General features: G+C 37.8%; 1 protein-coding gene across 3 annotated transcripts; it reads right to left on the bottom strand.

Annotated features, from left to right (window-relative positions):
• Positions 1-1787: 1787 nt before the first annotated feature.
• ripk3 (receptor-interacting serine-threonine kinase 3) lies at positions 1788-17732 on the bottom strand. 3 transcript variants are annotated; one of them, XM_046065751.1, is made up of 14 exons: positions 17627-17732; positions 16839-16920; positions 16089-16252; positions 15844-16012; positions 14950-15105; positions 12743-12891; positions 10244-10293; positions 6987-7148; positions 6590-6672; positions 6410-6473; positions 5439-5503; positions 4031-4082; positions 3705-3898; positions 1788-3462 (listed from the first exon to the last, which is right to left on the bottom strand). In XM_046065751.1, the coding sequence occupies exons 3-14, from the start codon at positions 16244-16246 to the stop codon at positions 3232-3234; spliced, it is 1533 nt and encodes a 510-aa protein (XP_045921707.1). In that variant the 5' UTR covers positions 16247-16252; positions 16839-16920; positions 17627-17732; the 3' UTR covers positions 1788-3231. The 3 variants fall into 3 exon arrangements, with proteins under 3 accessions (XP_045921707.1, XP_045921706.1, XP_045921705.1); XM_046065750.1 differs by having other exon boundaries at positions 16839-16924; positions 17627-17728; XM_046065749.1 differs by lacking the exon at positions 17627-17732 and having other exon boundaries at positions 16839-17068.
• Positions 17733-18845: the final 1113 nt, after the last annotated feature.

Below are 18845 nucleotides of genomic sequence, written 5' to 3'. Positions count from 1 at the left end.
AGCTGCATTAAGGCTTACACTACAAAATGTTTACCAAAAACATCCTCACACTCCATTTCGCATGCTTTTCTCACATACAGTGCTCTACCAGCTTCAAGTGAAAATATAAGTTAAGCATCAAAATTGCTGCTTTATTGTAAAAACCTTTAACTATACACATTTTCCCACGTCCTTGTGTGAGTTTGTCGTCCTGGTGACACACAGCGACAGTGTGTCTCTCTGCAGTGCATCCGGTGGCAGATGGAGGATTTGCAGTGAAGGGAGGCATCCGGTGCCAGAAGCCTGCTGAGTTCACACTGGACCATCACAACTGATTAGTCTCAACACGCTGGTGCACAGTAGAGCCCTGTGTTAGCACTTTGGAGATTTGTGTCTGGGGTACAAAACAATGAAAACTTTGGTTGCAAAATTAGATCAACGCCAAGCTTATCACAGATGCCATGACCAGGCTCAAAGGCCATGGCAAAAAGTGGGGAAAGACACAGCACTTCAATTAACAAGGTTTTATTGTAACATAAGATAACCAAAATAACGCTTAAATTATGGGATGGCAGCATCAGTAATGTAAGTGTGGATGGGTGATCATGGTGTAAAGTGTTACAGTGCCCAAATAAAGCAAACATATAACAAAAACCAAAAGGTGTAGCCGCTGGCAGGGAGAATGAGAGAGAGACATCATTTTGAACGTGGAGCTTTTATCTCCTGTGGAGCACTGGGACCACTGCAACCAGCTCCTCAAGCAGAAAACCACATATCCATTGCAATACTTAACAAAAATGAAAGCATTTTTTGTCAACAGTGTATGTAAAGTTATAAATATGAGACATTTGTTTTGTTTTTTTAATTAAAACTATACATTAACTAGTTTTCCTAAAAAACAGCTGTGTTTTCTTGTGGCAGCAAGTTTCCAGCTGAAAAGAAAAACGGGAGTGCCACCTACAGTTCATTAACAGAAAACCCAAGGAAAGTTTCCACCCAAACTGATACTCACATGGCAGAGCACAAGCACCACATAGCACTAAACATACATTTTTTAAAAGGGATTTTAGGGACTATTCTAAAGTTATTAAGATGGATCTTATATTTCATTTTATAAAATGTAAGGTTTATATTTGAAATAATTATAAGCATTTCTATTTGTCCCCTTTGGGAAGTAAGTGTTTTCACTCTTTTATTTTTTCATACACACACACATGCTCACAAACCTACAGACATGTAAATGTTAATGTGAAAAGATGGTGGAAAGACACACATAAAGGAGGAAGGATGATCTAGAGCTACAAGAGGCCGCACAGTAACCGAAATAGCTGATTTGATCCACTGACAGGAAGGTGTATTCAAGCTGTGAGTTGGCTGGCATCACATCAACAGTGCCCAATATGTCTGCCTGCATACCCTTGACCAAGGCACGGAACTCCGAAATGCTGCACTGCAGGCAATCCTACGACCTGACCTCTGTGATGAAATACATATGTGTGGGGGACGGTATGTATATGTTATTAGTACTCATATGGAAAAGGACAAAAAAGTCATTGCCTATTGTATATTGACAATAAAGTATATCTTAACTTATAAATACAAACCTATAGATGCCTATATTAATACTCTGGGGAACCTCTATTGTACCCAGAACGTTTTCAAGCCAAGGCCCTATAGACTGAGCTGCTACCGCCCCAAATGAAACATGACTTTGGGAATTTAAAACTGGACCACAAAACATAACAAAAATGCAACATAACGCCAACCACATTTGAGTACAAACATTGAATTTATTAAGAATTCTGAAGCTTAGTAAATTGTACTTTTTAACTAATACAATAAATGTTCTTAATGTTTCCCTTTCTGTAAATTTCCACTTAAGTACCTTCGGAATTAAGGATAAGTATTGGAGATGCTTTTATATTTCTTATAGTCAACAAATCATTTTAAAGACCAAAACAACAATAAATTGATTCTACTAACAAGTATGATTGTGTATCTAATTTATCTTCTTCCTCTGCACTGAGCTCCATTGTTGTCCTCTGTAGTTTACTTTGTGTTTATCCCACATATTAGTTTAACATTTAGTCCTGTTTGAGTAACATTTGCTAAAAATTGTGTCCAGCAGTGTTAGGAAATGCCTGAGCCTTAAAAAAAGAGAGGGTAGGGAAGTCAGAAAGTACATGGTTGTTGGTCTTTTTGTGGGATTTGTTGACAATAACAAAAACATAGAATAACACCAGACTTATCCATTAAGATAAAGCCATTCTTTTCGCATAATGCAAAACAGTACGACATGAATATTGCATACACGTTCGTTCCAACACTTCATTGAAGCTACACCAGTCTTGTACTAAGTGAAGTATTCAAGATGCCAAAATTTTATGGTTGCACCATTACATCAACTGCAAAACTCTGGATCTCTTGTGCACAATTGCAAACACACACACACGTGTTAAAAAACATGTGTTTGACATTTTTTGAAAAAACACTAAAAACAAATGTACATTTCAAAGATCCTTTAAAAACATATCAAATGTATAAGGAAGTTCTTTGGGGCACTTTAAACATTTTTTTGGCTGCACTTAATGAGTTTGTAAAGATGTACCCACAAAAGTACGCATAGCTAGCCAAATAAATGCAGTAAGCACAAAAAATAAACATTTGTACTTTCCAAAAGTATATACACAGTATATTTTGATGATTCAATTTAATTCAATATTTCTGTGCAAGAGAATGTAGCCAGTCATGATCAAAAATAATACCTGCAAATTTTGACTTTGAAAAGATATACCGAAGGGGGTATAGATTCCAGTATTAGAAAATTGCTTAAAGTATTAAGGACTTACTAAATTTCTGACACTTCATGTGTACCTGGTAGTAAGACTATACAACATAATATATATATAAAAACTATAAAGACATAAATAAGACATACATCAAGCTGTTTTGATTAATAATCTGCCAGATTATGACCAGACATGGCACATATTTAAACTGCTGACAGGGCAAAAGGGGTGGTGTGAGGAGAAGCTCATTGGCTTAAAATTTTCCAACAAAAGAAGCAAAATAAATACTTTTAAAAAAATACCAATACATGATTTTAAACACCTGCATGCTGCTTAACCAATATCTGAATCCTGTCCAGATTTGACAGATTTGTAACTGCATTTAAAAAAACAAAAATTATTTTTTTTAATGCAGTTACACCTTCATACAAAGAGCTTCTCTCAATGAGAAAACAATGAGAACTTAGCCAACTCCTCCCTTCTTGTCCTTGCTGCTTCCTAAATGTGGAAGCAGGAGGTTGACGCTAGGTGGTGCTGTTGGGTGCCGTTTCCTGTCCAAGGGGTCTGTGGTGTAGAGATGCATGTTGTTGTTGTTGCCATGCTGAAATCCAACCACATTGCTAAGGTGGATGTTGACTCCACCTGCAGCAGGCGGAAGATGGCAGGTGGAAGTCTCTGGGCTGGAAAACTGACGCTGCGGATACAACAATAAAAGAGAGAAAAAGAGCAGCAATATATTTTTTAATGACAATGAATTCCATTCTGGGGAAAACAATATAGTAAATATGCTGTAAATATTTTGATGGGAAAAAAACCTACCTTTAATATAAAATATATACCATTTAGATTAGGAAATATACTTTATTTATGTATGCAGTAGGCTATTTGGAGGTCTAGATCTCTCTCATTGTGCTGATGAAAAGTAAAAAAACCCACTTGGTACGGTGGAAACAGGATTTTCTTTAAGTCTGGCTGAGAAGGTTTTGTTGTTCTTTCTGCAGGTAACCTCCCATTCGAAGAAGATTGTGAGGATTGAATGGGGTGAACAGAGGACACTTTCACTTCATGGTCTGTTGGTGAGCGCCTCGAGCCAACATAACACATACTTGCTGGTTGAGGTGAAGGCGAATCTGAAAGGGAAGACATTTATCTGAAAACACTGAGCCATGATAGATGTAAATGATAGATCGATTTGTCTGATTTGGCATATCCCTTCTACTTTATTGGTTTTTATGCAGCTTAAACAACTACTTCCTTTGTACCTTTGACTCTTGATTTGTCTCTTTGATTTTCAGTCCAACCATCAGCCATTTCCTGCAACAAAAGGAAGTAAAACTTGCACTGTAAAACAACATAAAGACAACAGCTAAATGCCAGTTTGTACACACATTTTACATAGAAGACAAAAGAAACAAACTAGCTTACCATTTTCACATCACTTGAAATTGTTTCAAACTTTATAATTATAATAATTATAAGTAGAAGTTTAAACATATGTCTGATTAAAAAATCACTATCACTAGTTTTAATTTGCTTTTGTTTTCTCAGCCTGTACTGTTTTGCTTGTGAAAGAAGAATAGAAAACACAGAGGTAAAAAAGGAGAAAGCAAAAAACGGTTGATATCAATGATTCACAAGACATTTTGGGAAACCCTTTCTAATACGGGAAATACACTCTCTAGCTGAGAATAAGATAAGAAGGGGGAAGCAGCAAGTCTAGATGTGTCCGAAGGTAACAAAATTGGTCTGGCAAAACCTCCAAAGCTCAATAATTTATGTTTTATTTAGTTTAATCTGTATATCATATTATTTCTTGGCTGGGAGAAGTAACTTTCTGGCAACTAGTTGTGAGAAAACAATCTCCTGTAAAACTATAAATTGTTGTTTTTACACTTTGGTTGTTGCATGGATTTAATAAGGGATTCGTTTAGAGGTTCTGGTAGACAGATTTTGTTACCTTTGGACAGAGACATGCATCCCCCTCCTCCCCCCTATTTTTTCCCCAGCCTTTATGCTAAGCTAAGATAACTGGCTAATGGCTCCAGCTACATATTCAGCGATATGAGTGGTATCAATCTTCTCATCTAACTCTCAGCAAGAAAGTGGAAATTTTCCAAATGTTGAACTATGTGTGAGGGCTCTGGAAGTCATTAAATTCACGTAAATGGAGGTGTAAACTGTCTGAGTAAGTATACACAAAAGATTGAACAGTGAATTTTGTCATTTTTTTCTATATGAGAATGTTATTTAAAATAAAAATGTCTGGATCAATAAATGTCATGTAACTCATAAACGTGATTATAATCATGTTACATTCTATCACTGCATGCCCAACCTTGATCCAAACTTTATGCACTTCATCTAGATTTTTGCCTTTACTGCGTCTTGTGAAAATTCCTGTGATGCATGTAATATTTCCCCACATCGGTAGAAAAGCATGTGCAGTGCAGAAACACCACAGTATTGACCAATTTGAGTCAAAGAAAAAAAAAAACAGACCACACTGTCAGTTCATTGGGTTAAAAGTAGAACAATTTCATCAGAGCTGTGCTAGAAAGAGATTGAATTATGAAGTTAGTGTTTCCTGAGTGTTAAAGACAAGAAGGAAATGTTTCTTTATTAGAGTCTTGGCAGGATGCAGCAACAGTCTCAATTTTGTCTGTACCTCACCTGAACTGGGGGGCGCCCTGTCGGCACGTTGTCACAAACATCTGTTACTCCAACTTTGGTATTCACTGCAAAAAAAATGTCAAAGTGAAAACTAGTGCTGTAAGTTTACATTTACAGCAACAAAGCAATTTCTCTTCTGGCTATATGTAATGCACTTTGACAGATAAGATTTTTATGGTTTTAATCTTGATTTTATTATCTATTGCTCATTAATAATCTAGCTTTATATTATAAAGTACCTTTGTATCTATTTTTGTATCTTTGTGTCTGTAAAGCACTTTGATTAACTGTAGTGTATGGAAGGTGCTATATAAATAAATTTGCCTTGCCTTGCCTACTGGCACAATCAAACTTAGTCAAATTCTTGTTAGTCGTGAAGACTGCAAGTGCTTTGGTCCCATTTTCCTCAGTTTAGCACAAAATACATTAGGCTGCAAACTCAAAATACCACACACAACTCAAAAAGAGTCAAAGAAATAGTTTGATTTTTTGGGAAAAATATGTATTTGCTTTATCGCCAAGAGGTAGGCGGAAAGACTGACATCTCTCTCTATTTTCCCAGTCTTTATGCAAAGCTACAACAAGTGTGTGCCGGACTGGTTTCAGCTTCATATTGAACAAATGGCTATGGGAGTGGTATTGATCATCTCATCTAACAAGAAAGTGATTAATTTCTTATATTATTCATGGTTAGCTTAGCTAGCATAAATACTCACAGTAAGGGAGTAAAAGCAAGAGCAACAGCTAACCTGGCTCCTCCAAATAATGCTCCCAGTTGTTTGACCTCTTTCCAGTTTTTCTGCTAAGCTTACCGGCTGCTGGCTGTAGCCTCAGAGTTAGCGTATAGATGTGGTATCTATTATTTTATTTAACTTTCTTGCACTTTCTGGCATGAGAGCAAATAAGCATGCTGAAGAAATATAAATATATAATATAAAAATAGAGGAGAAAAAGTAAATATAAAAACAGACCTGAAGCCTGATTGAAATTAATTGTCTCAACCTGCTCTCTTATTCTTATTTCTTCCTTTTGGTCCTGGAAAGAGGAAGAGAAAGAGAGATTCGGGCAGTAACATACAATTATAAAAATAGTAATGCTGCATCATGTCAAATTTTTACACAATCTCATCATGACTCAGATTTGTTCCTTACCAATCTCTTAAGCACTTGATGGACAGCATCAACAATTGCATGTTTGTGCATCTTATACAGTTCTTCTGTCACAGTTGTACACTCTGCGAACAACATATAGTAAAGATGTCACATTTGGGCCAGGCAAATTATTAAAACGTAAAACTTTATGTTTCAATCCAGAGTTTTAGCAAGACTGGTTTCAGACCTCTGAATTGCCATCCAGTTATCTGATTTGTTCAGAGATTCAAATAGTGACACTCATGTTAAAACTGTGAAACAAAATGGTATTATCAGTCTGATTATCAGGCTAAGATTTAGCATTAGCCCATTATTATCAAGGTATTCTAATCTAGGTTTATCCACTCCTCAAGCTCCAGCATGGTGATTTGAATGGTAAATGAAGGAGTTTTCTCACCAAGGGAGGAGGGCCTTTGGTCGGGTTTGTCTTCCCAGCATTTTTCCATGAGCTCCATCAGTCCTGTTAACCCAGTTCTTCCCGCACACTGGCCCCTGATCTCATCCAGCGATGGACGGTCTCCCTGTGGGATGCGAAACCGCACTATGCTGGACATCGCATCTACAGTGGAGGAAGGATAAAAAGAGGCATCAGAGTGGCCCTGAGGTTAGACAGATAGTCTGTGACTGTGTCCTGTTAAAAATGAACTCACAAATAAATAAATAAAAGGTCCGGACCAGGGGCGTAGACAGTGCAGACAGTGCAGCCACACAGGGGCCCATCCTATACAGAGGCCCGTGACGGGAGGGGGCATGTCAGGTTACAGGCTCTAAACAGTTACATGGTAAAAGTATTTTACAGATCATCAAGGTTCCCATGTGACTTAAAACAATGATGGTTTCAACGAGATCAAGTGGTATATATACCATCAAAAGCGCACATCCACCTTTGCCGTGATGTCAGTCAGTAGTTTTACCCCCAAAAAAGTCTGTAGCAAGCAAGTGGGAAGCTTCCGGTCTGAGACATGAATCCAATGCGGAGGTCCCTTAACCCTGTATTCTATTGAACGGCCAACAGGGGGCGATCTTCCGGTTCCATTAGAAATAATAGTAAAATGACCCTACTTCTCACCTGATTTATTACCTCAGTAAACATTTTCTTAATAAGTTTATGGTCTCAATCGCTAGTTTCAAGTCTTCTTCAATACAACATGATGTTCGTTTAGTAGATTATTTTAGTCATTACCATGGCAACCTGTCAATCAGGCTAGAGCAGGGGTTCTTAACCTTTCCGGCAGTCTGACCCCTTTTTGAGGTTGAAAATATTTCACAAGGGAGAGATGTGTCCTCAGTTGTGCTGACGGAAGTGTACAGTTACTACAGAGTCAACAATCTGTCCCTGACTCATCCCAAAAATAAGCCTTAAACCGACCATCATTAAGAAGAAGCCCCTGGACCAACTGGTAGGCTACTACCAGCGGTGTCTCCTCTCCTCCATTTGTCTATTTTTTTTAAAGCAGATGCTTTTAGCAACAAAAGACACAGACCTGTGAGATGTGATCAAGTTTCTAATATGACCGTTATTACTTAGCAGCAAACCAAAAGTTACAGATCGCTGGCGCTATAATCTATATATCATATAATCTTTGATTACAGCTGATTCGGTGGTTGCCTAGCAACATGATAAAAACCGCAGCGCTTTGCTCTTTTCTAAATTTAACCAAAAAAAGGCATTGATGTGCCTCTCGCGTTTTCGAACCTGCAAAGCGCTTTCTGTCTGATCAGGGCCTGATTCTTCTTTGACGTTAGCGGTTGGCATTACAGTCACCTAATGGATTAAACAGTGCAAAATATTTACACCCAAAGTGATTCCATTCACAACTATAATCCGTCTAGTTATTTTTAAGTTGGTTTTTTTCCTATTTTTGTGTCTGTGTAGCATTTTCGCGACGCCCCTGACCCCCAGGGGGATCCCGACCCCCAGATTAAGAACCACTGGGCTAGAGTGACGCGTAACCACGGCACTGTGTAAATTTAACCAGCGCCATTGAAAAAGCTTATTAGGAGTTGGCTGTTCACTTTCCCTAGTGAGTACATTAAGTTTTAAGACTCTTGTTCGCTAGACAAAATTGTCAGCCCTGTTAAAATGACAGTTAATGTGAAAAACAGATGCACTTAGCTAAGCAAGCTAGCTAGTTGACGTCATGATGACAACATACACTTCTTATATACAGTCTATGGTAGCAAGTAAAGAAGCCTATAAAAAATATATAGTCCACAGATTCAACAGAATGAATTTTGTCGTATTTTCTTTGGTATTCGTGTCACATAGCCTACATTATGCAATGATGATTGCTGGGTAATGTATGTAGCCTATACTGTATGCCAATATTAAGTTTCTATTTGATCACGTGACAAGACGACAAGACTCCTGCTAGGTGAAACAAAAATCTGACAAGCAGACTAGCAGAACACACCTGCAAGCTAGCAGTCATGCCATTCCAACATAAAAATTGTTTCAAGAAAAGACAGGAGATAAAAGAACAGGAGGAGAGGGTCGCAAAGCTCCCAAATTAGATTTTTTTGGAGTGGATGTTATCATTTCAGGGACAGCTCACAAGAAACTTATTTTAGGAGCTTTAAGTAGGTTTGCCATTGTTGTTAAACTGTGCAAAATGAGGGAGGCACACATATTTGCCAATACAAGGTTCCCTTCTAGACACAAATGCTGTGTGTGTGTGTGTGTGTGTGTGTGTGGTGTCAATCCACAGACCATGTTCAACCAACTCTGCAGTTCATCTCAGCTCTAAATCATCATTCACCAGTTGCTATTTTACACCCTGTCTCATTGCAGACTCACTGCCTAATCAACACCATTTCAAGCAGCGGGCAGTTGTTTTTAGCAAAAAAGCTTTGATAAACCCCTACCTGCCCAGCACCAAACAGCAGACAGACAAAGTTACCAACTAGCTAGCAAACATTGTGAAGCATTTAGAAGAAGACATGTAAACTTTATAAGGTGATAATGTTATTTACTTTATTAATTTACTTATTTATTAATTACTGTGTGGCTGTGTAGAATTTAATATTATCACTAGGTGCCCACCCTCCTCTCCCTCAAATTAATGGGCTGGAAGAAACACATAGGGTGCACCACTTTTTACTGGCATTGTCTCATTTTTTTACAAACAAAATCCTATGGTACTTTTAAAATCCTCTAACTAGTCACTTTAAGGTAAGAGGACAATTATTTTGTTTATTCCCCACCCAGCTGGATCTTGCTAATAGAAATTTTAGTCAGTGTTGGAGAAAGTATTCAGATCCTTCACTTAAATAACTACTAATACTCATTTATAAGAAAAGGTCCTGCATTAAAAATGTTGCTTAAATTAAAGTATTTAACTATAATCAGGAAAATGTCCTTAAAGTGTTAAAAGTAAAAGTACTCCAAGTAGAAAAAAGGGTTCTGTGACTGTGATATTATTATATATTATATCATTAGATTTTTATGACTTGTGCATGTAAAAGCAAGATTTTGCTGTTATAGTTGTTTAGGAAAATACACCAGTACCTTAAATTTACAAAACAAGACAACAAGACTGTTACTCAAATAAAAACGACAAGGGCAAAGATAGTGAGAGAGTGAGGCCAAGAAAGGCAAGGTGTGAAAAGACAAAGAGGAAGGGAACAAAAAGACAAAATAGTCATAATACTTACTTGCATATGGTTGTTTCCCTGTGACTATGGACCATAAGAGTATACCATAACTGAAAGGGAGACAGAAAGAGTTACATGCCAGGATTGCTAATAATATATATCTTGTATATCTTGCGTTTGTTGTTGTCAAATATTTAGGTGTGTGGGTAATACTTTCTATTAAGGTCATCGTCATAATGACTTATGCATATATTTATAACACGATATAATGCGTCCATAAGACATTATAACAGTTGTTATAATCACTTACAAACATTCATTAGGCGCTATAGCAAAGTTCATAACGTATTATGACCTTTTGATTTAATGTTTTATGACTATATTAATACCAGTTTCTGTCAATGTGCGGCAAGATTCTCCGACCATGTTCCATAACACATTATAACCACCGACTCTGCCTTCTTATAAATACACTTTAGTCACCATTTAGAATTAGTGATATAAAATGGAATAATAGATTATAGTAATGTTTAAAGTTATATAGCATGTCTTTGTTTGCTTTAAGTAAAGTGTTAAAATATCTATCCTTGTATAATATATTACAGGTGGACATAATACCATATGAACTAATTATAAGACCTTATAACACGTCATTGTTTGCTTTAAGTAAAGTCACACACATTTTGCGCAGGAAAAAAACTTTTATTTATGTTTCTTCACTTTATGAACAATCTGTAAAATTCAATACCTTTTTAAGACCTTTTCAAGACTTTTTCAACATATTTTAAGACTGCCGCACCACTTTGAGCTGTAACCAATTAAATCAACCACACACCTTTAAGAGGGACATTTTTGAGGTTTTAAAAGGAATTTAAGTATATTTATAACATATTTATTGCCTATATGTCATCAGGTTGTAACGCCACCTAAATATTGAGGCATCCAACAACTTTCTCAGTTGCCTATAACAGCCTGTATGGGCCAACAGTTGATCAGACTGGTCAGATTTCCTGCGAAAAGCAACTGCCTTACATAAGCTATGACATTTATGAACGCAATATTACAGCAAATCATGTGAAACACAGTGTGATTTTGTGTTTTAGCTGGTTTAAACTAGATAATATGTGTGATATCTTTTACCGTCCACTTGATCAATACAACAAAATTCAAAAAGGCCAGGAGGGAACAAAGATGAAGAGAATAAACTGAGTGATAACGTAAGTAGTGTTGGCGGTGTAGCACAGGCACAACCTGGAGGAGGAACTAGTCTTAATGACTGTATTAGTATAACATTAAATTGAAAGTATATTGTTAATTTAATAGTAATCTGTAAGTTTGATATTAATATATTCATTATGTCACTAAATTCAATATAATTTCATATAATAGTATATAACTTACCACTAGTATAATATTAACTCAAATTACAGCTGTTTCAGTTTGGGGTTGGTTTTTATTCATTAACTTTGTGCAAGAAAAATGCTCTAGGCTACATGATAGTCTCCAACCTTGATTTTGGGCAGGCTACTAACTCGTCAATAATCATAACTGTTTATGCAGAACACTGAGTTCAACATTTTTCAAGTTTGTTGCAGCACATCAAGCTTTTTTTTAAATCCCTCTCCATCCAGGCTGTCATTGATCTGTTCACAAATAGTGACACTGACGAGAGCATCGGCTTTATGAAAAGTTGAATGTGTTTCAATAAAAGGCACCGATTTAGGTAAATAGCCGGCAAACGTTAGCCAAACCCACACGCTCCTTGGATTTTCCCTGTTGTCTTCTGTCTTACCGATTCCGCGCATCTCGCTCTTGTTTTTCAGGAACGGGGCTGTTCAAAGTGGCCACAGAGCGACCGGCCAACCGGGTTAATCCCGTTTCTCCTGATCGCTACTCCGACTATGTTTTGGACGATTAACATTGTGGGTTCGGCGGGGTGGGAAATTACGGTCGGTTGTACTCGTAAATCATTTTCCGGTTCGCACGGATTATTTTTTGGAGCGTTTAAGAGTGAAATAGGCGCTCGGTAGATCCCTGCGCCTAACGTTACAGAAACGAATCACAGTCACTATACTCACTGCCTGTCTAGTATTTTTGGCTATGCATTATAAATAAATACGTTCACCTACACTTTTAGCAAACAAACCTTTGGACAAACAGGATTTTCACATTGAAAAAAATATCTTCAAAATTTAACACCTTGTTTAATGGCGATTAAGACTCTTTAATACTTTTTAATGACCTTAATTTTCTCAAAATGTATTTATTACCCATTAAGACTTTTTAAGACCCGACAGACACCCTGTGTATGGATTTTGAACATTTTGCAGTTTAGCACAAAAACACAACATAATTACATCAAGGAAACTCAGGGTGGTGAAGCGCTTTACAGGGCAGATAAGATACAGACTTAACGGACACACTGTGATCTACACTGCACATGTTCTGCCAGCCTATTTGTATTTTCGCTTTAAGGAAGTAAAGGAAGTACAGCTACCTATTTTCCCTAGGAAGTACATAAAACACTTTTATCCAAGAGTTGTTTCAGTGTTCTCGTACCTGTAAATATCAGAGGCTCGGGTGGGTGTGTAAGACAGGTTAAATGCCTCTGGTGGCATATAGCTGATCGTCCCCCCTTCCCCTTCGCTGTCCTTCTTGGAAGCCCGTGTGACGCTGTGGTAAAACCGGGCAAGGCCAAAATCTGTAAGCTGGAGAGAAGGGGGAATAGAGAAAACAATTAACACGCAGAGAAAGGAGGAAGGAGGGGGATAAAGGTCAATGATGGCTCCAAAATGGCAGTTTGTTTCGACATCAAAAATATTTTACAAAGATCTTTCAGTCTTCCACAGGGCGATCATAAAAATATGCTGTTGGGGGTAATTGTGCGCACAGAAGTACAGTGTTAAATGTCGATTTTTGTCAGCTAACACATTCAGGTGGTTGATTGTGTAATGTCTGTTTATTGGCTGTGAACCCTTGGCTGTGTTCCGGGCTGTGTTGCACCTGGAGGGGATCCCAGTACAGGACACAAATCAGGGAAACAGCCAGTCCATCGAACAGGGGAGACAGATTTACAGATAATTACTCATTTACATTCACAATTGCAGGGAAATTAGAGTTTCTGGTCAGCTTTAGTTGTGTGTGGAAAGAGAGCCTGAGCACCCAAAGGAAACCCACCCATCCAAAAGACTGAACTGAAACTGAAGCATGTGACCCAATTCAGAGGAAATGTGTCCACCAACTCAAATGTGAGGATTTGCCGCTTTCTTTGTCTTTTCTGATAGTAGACATTTTAATACTTTCATACTGTGATTGACATTTTTCACTAAAGATTTTATTGACCAAACTTTTTACTGATTAATTGAGAAAACAGTCAGCAGATTAATAGATTATGAAAATGATGGTTAGTTGTATCTTTGTAAGTATAAAACCATGGCCAAAATTCTGACCCGCACTAAACCATTCGGCACCAGCAGGATTGAGGTTACACTGGTAATATAATAGGTTACCCCATTTAAAATGTAATAGTAAGGCAACTTTTTCAATTACTTTTTGTTAAAGTAATGTAACTTATAACATTAAATTACATTTTAATTACTTGTTTCCAACTGTTAACCATTTTCAAAAGACAGCTTGAGAGGCTACTTAAGTGGCAGACGGGTGGTGCTGAAAATTGAACAAGAAAACATGAAAACCAATCAAAAGCATCAGAAAATCATCAAAATTTCCTAAACAGCTGGAAATGCCAAAGGAAGACATCGTGAACATGAAAAACATGCAAAGCAGATGTTTAACACGTAGCTTTTCACAGAAATATTCAGATGTAACCCCCAATGTAACCATGAACATTTTCATAAGTAACTGTAATTGTTTTCCTCATAACTGCAATGGATTACAGTTACATTTATTTTGTAATTAAATTACGTAACTAAATGACATGTAACTAGTTAATCACGCTGTGCAGACAAACATTGTTCAATCCCACAAGACTTTATTTAAAATTGTGGTTGAGACACCAAATGTGTATTTTATTGCAGAGTGGAAATGTGCATGTGGCAATAAGGGCATTACAACTGGCCAATCTTGTTTTTCAGTCTTTTTATTAGGAAAGGCGTGAGAAATTAAGCACAGGATGATTCTTCCATTTTGTGGAATAGTTCAACCATAAACAGTCTCAGGTGTGTCACTCAGTGTAAACATCATCAAGAAGAGTGGTAAGTGGTGTTGCAAAAATTAAGATCATAACTTTTCATTGGAAATAATGTGAAATGTTTGACTTTTCCTATGACATTGAAAAAAACATTTCCAGCTCACAGCAAACTCATGTATGCACATAGGAACCTACAAACTCATGCACACATGTGAATGAATTTATTATAATGAACAAGATTGTCTTATTTAGGCAAAAAGCAGTTTTACTTCTCTTATTAATGCTTCATCATAATGGGATAATCATGTGTGCCACGTGCTTACTTGTCAAGGCCTGCAGTTTTGCTCTGTTGTAAAAAAGTAAATACCCTTTCACTACCTATTTTTATCAAACATCATTTCTGCTTATTATCAAGTTACAACATTTAGGGGGGAAACCCATGTCTCTGTGTTTTAGGCTTGCATAACTTTCCGCCTCCATTTAGTCTCAATAAAGACTGAGGGGAGCTGCTACTGTACACCAATATATACCATATTCTGTATGCTAATGAGTGCAAACTAGTATAAGAAGATAATTTAAGCATGCAGCAGGATGAGGCTGAAAGCCCTGGACTCACCTTGGCATTGAGATAGGAGTCCAGCAGCACGTTGCTGGGCTTCAGGTCCAGGTGGAGCAGTGCAGGGGACATACTGTGGAGGAAGTTTATCCCCAAAGCCACTTGGTGAGCCAGTCGCACGACTAGCGGCCAGGGAATAGCTACATCTAAGGTGTCCTGTTAAGAGTAATGTAATATAATGTAATGTTATTGAAAGAATGCGGCTAAAGCTGGCAGTTCCCAGGAAAGAAAGTCAGCATCCTCACCAGTTGATGATCCATGTAGAAGACGTGGAAATAAAGCAACCGTATTGTTAGTATATTGCAGAGTTAAGCATTGTCCCTAGTGTTATAACACAATATTATATTGCATAGTTTTGTAGTTTTAGTTGTATAGTTGAAGTTTGAATATAGAATTAGGTCAAAAGAAATAGGGTACATCACAAATATTGAATAGCAAGGAAAGAATAAAGCAGGCAGGTAAGTAAGCAGGAAGGCGGATAAATACAGTAGGCTACTTGCTGTGGAGTGTAACTAAGTACATTTAACTAAGTACAATTTTGAGAATTCCCCTTTTTTTAGTCCGTAGTTACCAATTATTTTGCAGATTATGATTTTGCATATAAATCACATGATCAGTTTATAAAGTATGATACAATACAACAATGTATACTGTAGTAAAAAGAATGCTCCCCCTGTGATAATAACATGGCACTTATCTGTCAATGCGCCAGTAATAATATTCCAAATGCATACAAAGGGGTTACATGTACTCACCCAGCAAGTACTTTTAATAAATACATTTTGCTAATGATACCATAGTTCTTATACTTAAGTAAATATTTGACTGCAAGACTTTTACTTGTAAAAGGGAGTTTTATTGCTACTTCTGAGTGCTTCTTCCACCCCTGGTTACCTGTAGGGAGGCCAGTGATCCTCTCTCCATGACCTCCATGACCAGACCGAGTTGCGTTGACGTGACAGACGAGGGCAGCCGACCTTTGAAAACCCCGAGGACCTGAATAACGTACGGGCTGCTTCCTTGACGCATCATGTCGATCTCATGCAGCAAAGACTTACTGGTCCTGTGTGTGTTTGCATTATCAGTCATTCATTACTTCTTTTCATTGCAGTAAACAGAAACTGTTTGTAACCACTTACCCGTCGTCGTAATGAAGCAGTTTAATGGCCACATCGCAGCACCACTGACGATGCCTGGCTTTGTAGATTTGTCCAAAACCCCCAGAGCCAATCACCTTCCAGCCCTCCAGGCAGGAGTCTGCAATCAATGCTGGAGCTGGACAGCTGGACAGTGCCATAGTTCACTGGAGGAGGAAATTATTCACGTCAATTAAACTCTGACAGACCCGAAGAGTTTGTATCAACGGGTTGCTGTTTGCTCAGTGTTCCGTCTGACAATGTGGGGTTTAGTTTAGTTTAGTGTTTTGTTTTTTGCCACTAGAGGGCAGTGGAATGAAGCTGTAAACACATAGGCCTTACAACCATGATATAGCATCAACTTTCAATTGGACACTGTGAGCTTGTTTTCAAACAGTGGCTCATTTACACATCAAACAGTCATGGAAAGCGTAACATTAATTTGGAGACATGTTTGTGTCCGACTGCCCAATGTAACCCTAACCCTGGCAGAAATATCTGTCTCTTTATCTGCCAAATGCTTTGCTATGTTCACCAGCTAGTTGTTAACCGTCTCTAAATGACGTTTGGTGTTGTTTTCTTGCTGCTTTCCCGAAATACAATACGAGACACGTGTGTATTATCCGGAGCTGTAACTAAACTTATTTCTTTTGGTTTATAAAATGACCAGGTAGTGAAAGTGAAAGTAAATGCCCATTTTCCAGATGCTTTTCTAATGTCTTCAAGTTGCATGTTTTGTGAGAAAATACTTACCTTTGGGAATCTTTGCCTTTTCTCTTCAAAGTTTAAAAATCCTTTCTTGGCTCAACTCCCCCTCCTAGATGTCATACGCTTTCTGTCTGGTCAATCAGGAAGTAAATCAAATACTGTTAGTGGTAGCAGGGTTTTCCAGGGTGATAAATATAATATCTTTCATGTCTTCTCTGAATTTTTAACTCATCAAAGAAAAGGACTAAACGTCACGTCAGGTTGCCTAAGATCCATTTGTGTTAAATGTGCGATGGTTTGATATTTCACACGGCGGCACATGAATTTTACAAGCACACAAGTCACACCTAGGCCTACACCTACACACAGGAAACCACATTGTTATTTAGGCTACCTAAAGAGGCCAGGGGGCAGACAAAACGAAAGGAACACCTGTGAAATTTAATAATGCAACAGTCCAGCCGTTTTTATTACCTGTGAAGCTTATAGTGTTAGATTTTTATTGAGAATATGTTAATTTAACTCGCTGGTACTTTGTGTTGTTGTTTGCATTATATTAAAAGGTAGCCTACAGGCTACCTGCTATTTCCTCCACCCCCCAAATATAATCTATACTTCCCCCCTTTATAGTTTGAAAGATCTAATAGAAAGTTCTAAACCTACAAAAGTTAAAGCATATGAGTTTAACACAACAAACATAATACTATCAAAAGATAACAAAAGCTAAAAGGTAGAAACCACTACAAAACATGACCATTTCACTTTCAAATCGGTACCTCAGACACTTAAAACACAATATCAAGGTGATTTTTCAATAAGGGGAAACCACTCACCGTCGGGGATATAGCCTACTCTCCTTCCTCATCATTCAACCGTACCGACGGATGTAAGCGAGTGTAAAAATCCTCCTGCTCATTCAGTGATATCTACTCGCGCCAGTAGCTCTTGTTCCACCTAACCAGGCGAAAGCAGAAGTGAAACAGCTCATCCCATACATCTCTATTTTACTTCTGCTTCTGGACTGCTCAGCTAACAGGCAAGGTTTTGATTTTGTTTTTTAATTCAACAATTTTCCATTTCGGAGGTTAAGCTGCCTATATTTTTTTTGAGTGTTTGTTTTTGCTTGGTGATATGATTTAATTTGTGAAAAAAAATTAATAGCCTAGGCCTTTTGCTGCTCCTCCCTCCGTTTAGGGGAACTTGAGAGTGTTTGTGTCATAGTAGTTGTTTTAAATACCTCAGATGTACTCTGAGGTATTCAGAGTTTATGAGGACTCTCAAGAACTTTACAGCCAATTATCTTGTTTTGCTGTGATCAGTCATTGATAGTTAAGAAGCTGACTGTGTCATATGGGGAGAAGGGAAAGACAACGACAAAGCTTCCCTACGTGGATTCAAACAAGGGAAGTTGTGGTTATAAGGCACCCTTAGACCACGAAAGCCACTATGACAACCGTGATGACGAACCACATCACAAAATTTATACTAAAAGGATCCAGAGAAGACTTGCCAGCAGAGGGCGTAGTCTGCAAAATGACTTATAGTAAATGGGTGGTTTATATTAGACCATTGACTAGCACCAAACCAGGATTACCTAATGCAATCCTGGAATGTCATCATGACCCTCAGAAGTCATTATTACATTGCAAATATTGTGACATATAAAGTTGAAACTTGTGCCTTGAAACCTAACGTAGTCCCTGGAGTAGAGTGGTTTTTATACACAGTCACATGATAAGGCAGGACTTCACCGCTACCAATCCACATTCAAGTTAAAGGGGAAGTCCACTGATTGAGCACTACTGCATATCTGAAACTAGTCCCAGAAAGCCTTTTATGAGGGAGTTTTATTTTGTTGGGGTTTTTTTGGAATATACATTTAGTGGTCCTAGCTCCAGAGGGCGGTAGAGAGATCACTCACCCCCAGTTGATGTCACTTGAGTCAGTGTTTGTTGGGCATTGATGACTACAAGTTTGAAAATGAAAAAAAACATCTGGTGGTGTGGAGTTAGAAAGAAGTGCATTAACCAGACCTCTGCAGCCTGCTACTCA

The sequence above is a fragment of the Micropterus dolomieu genome, linkage group LG12 (genome assembly GCF_021292245.1).
Source record: "Micropterus dolomieu isolate WLL.071019.BEF.003 ecotype Adirondacks linkage group LG12, ASM2129224v1, whole genome shotgun sequence".
In the NCBI taxonomy this organism is placed as follows: Eukaryota; Metazoa; Chordata; class Actinopteri; order Centrarchiformes; family Centrarchidae; genus Micropterus; species Micropterus dolomieu.
This window is presented reverse-complemented; position numbering and strand designations above follow the sequence as displayed.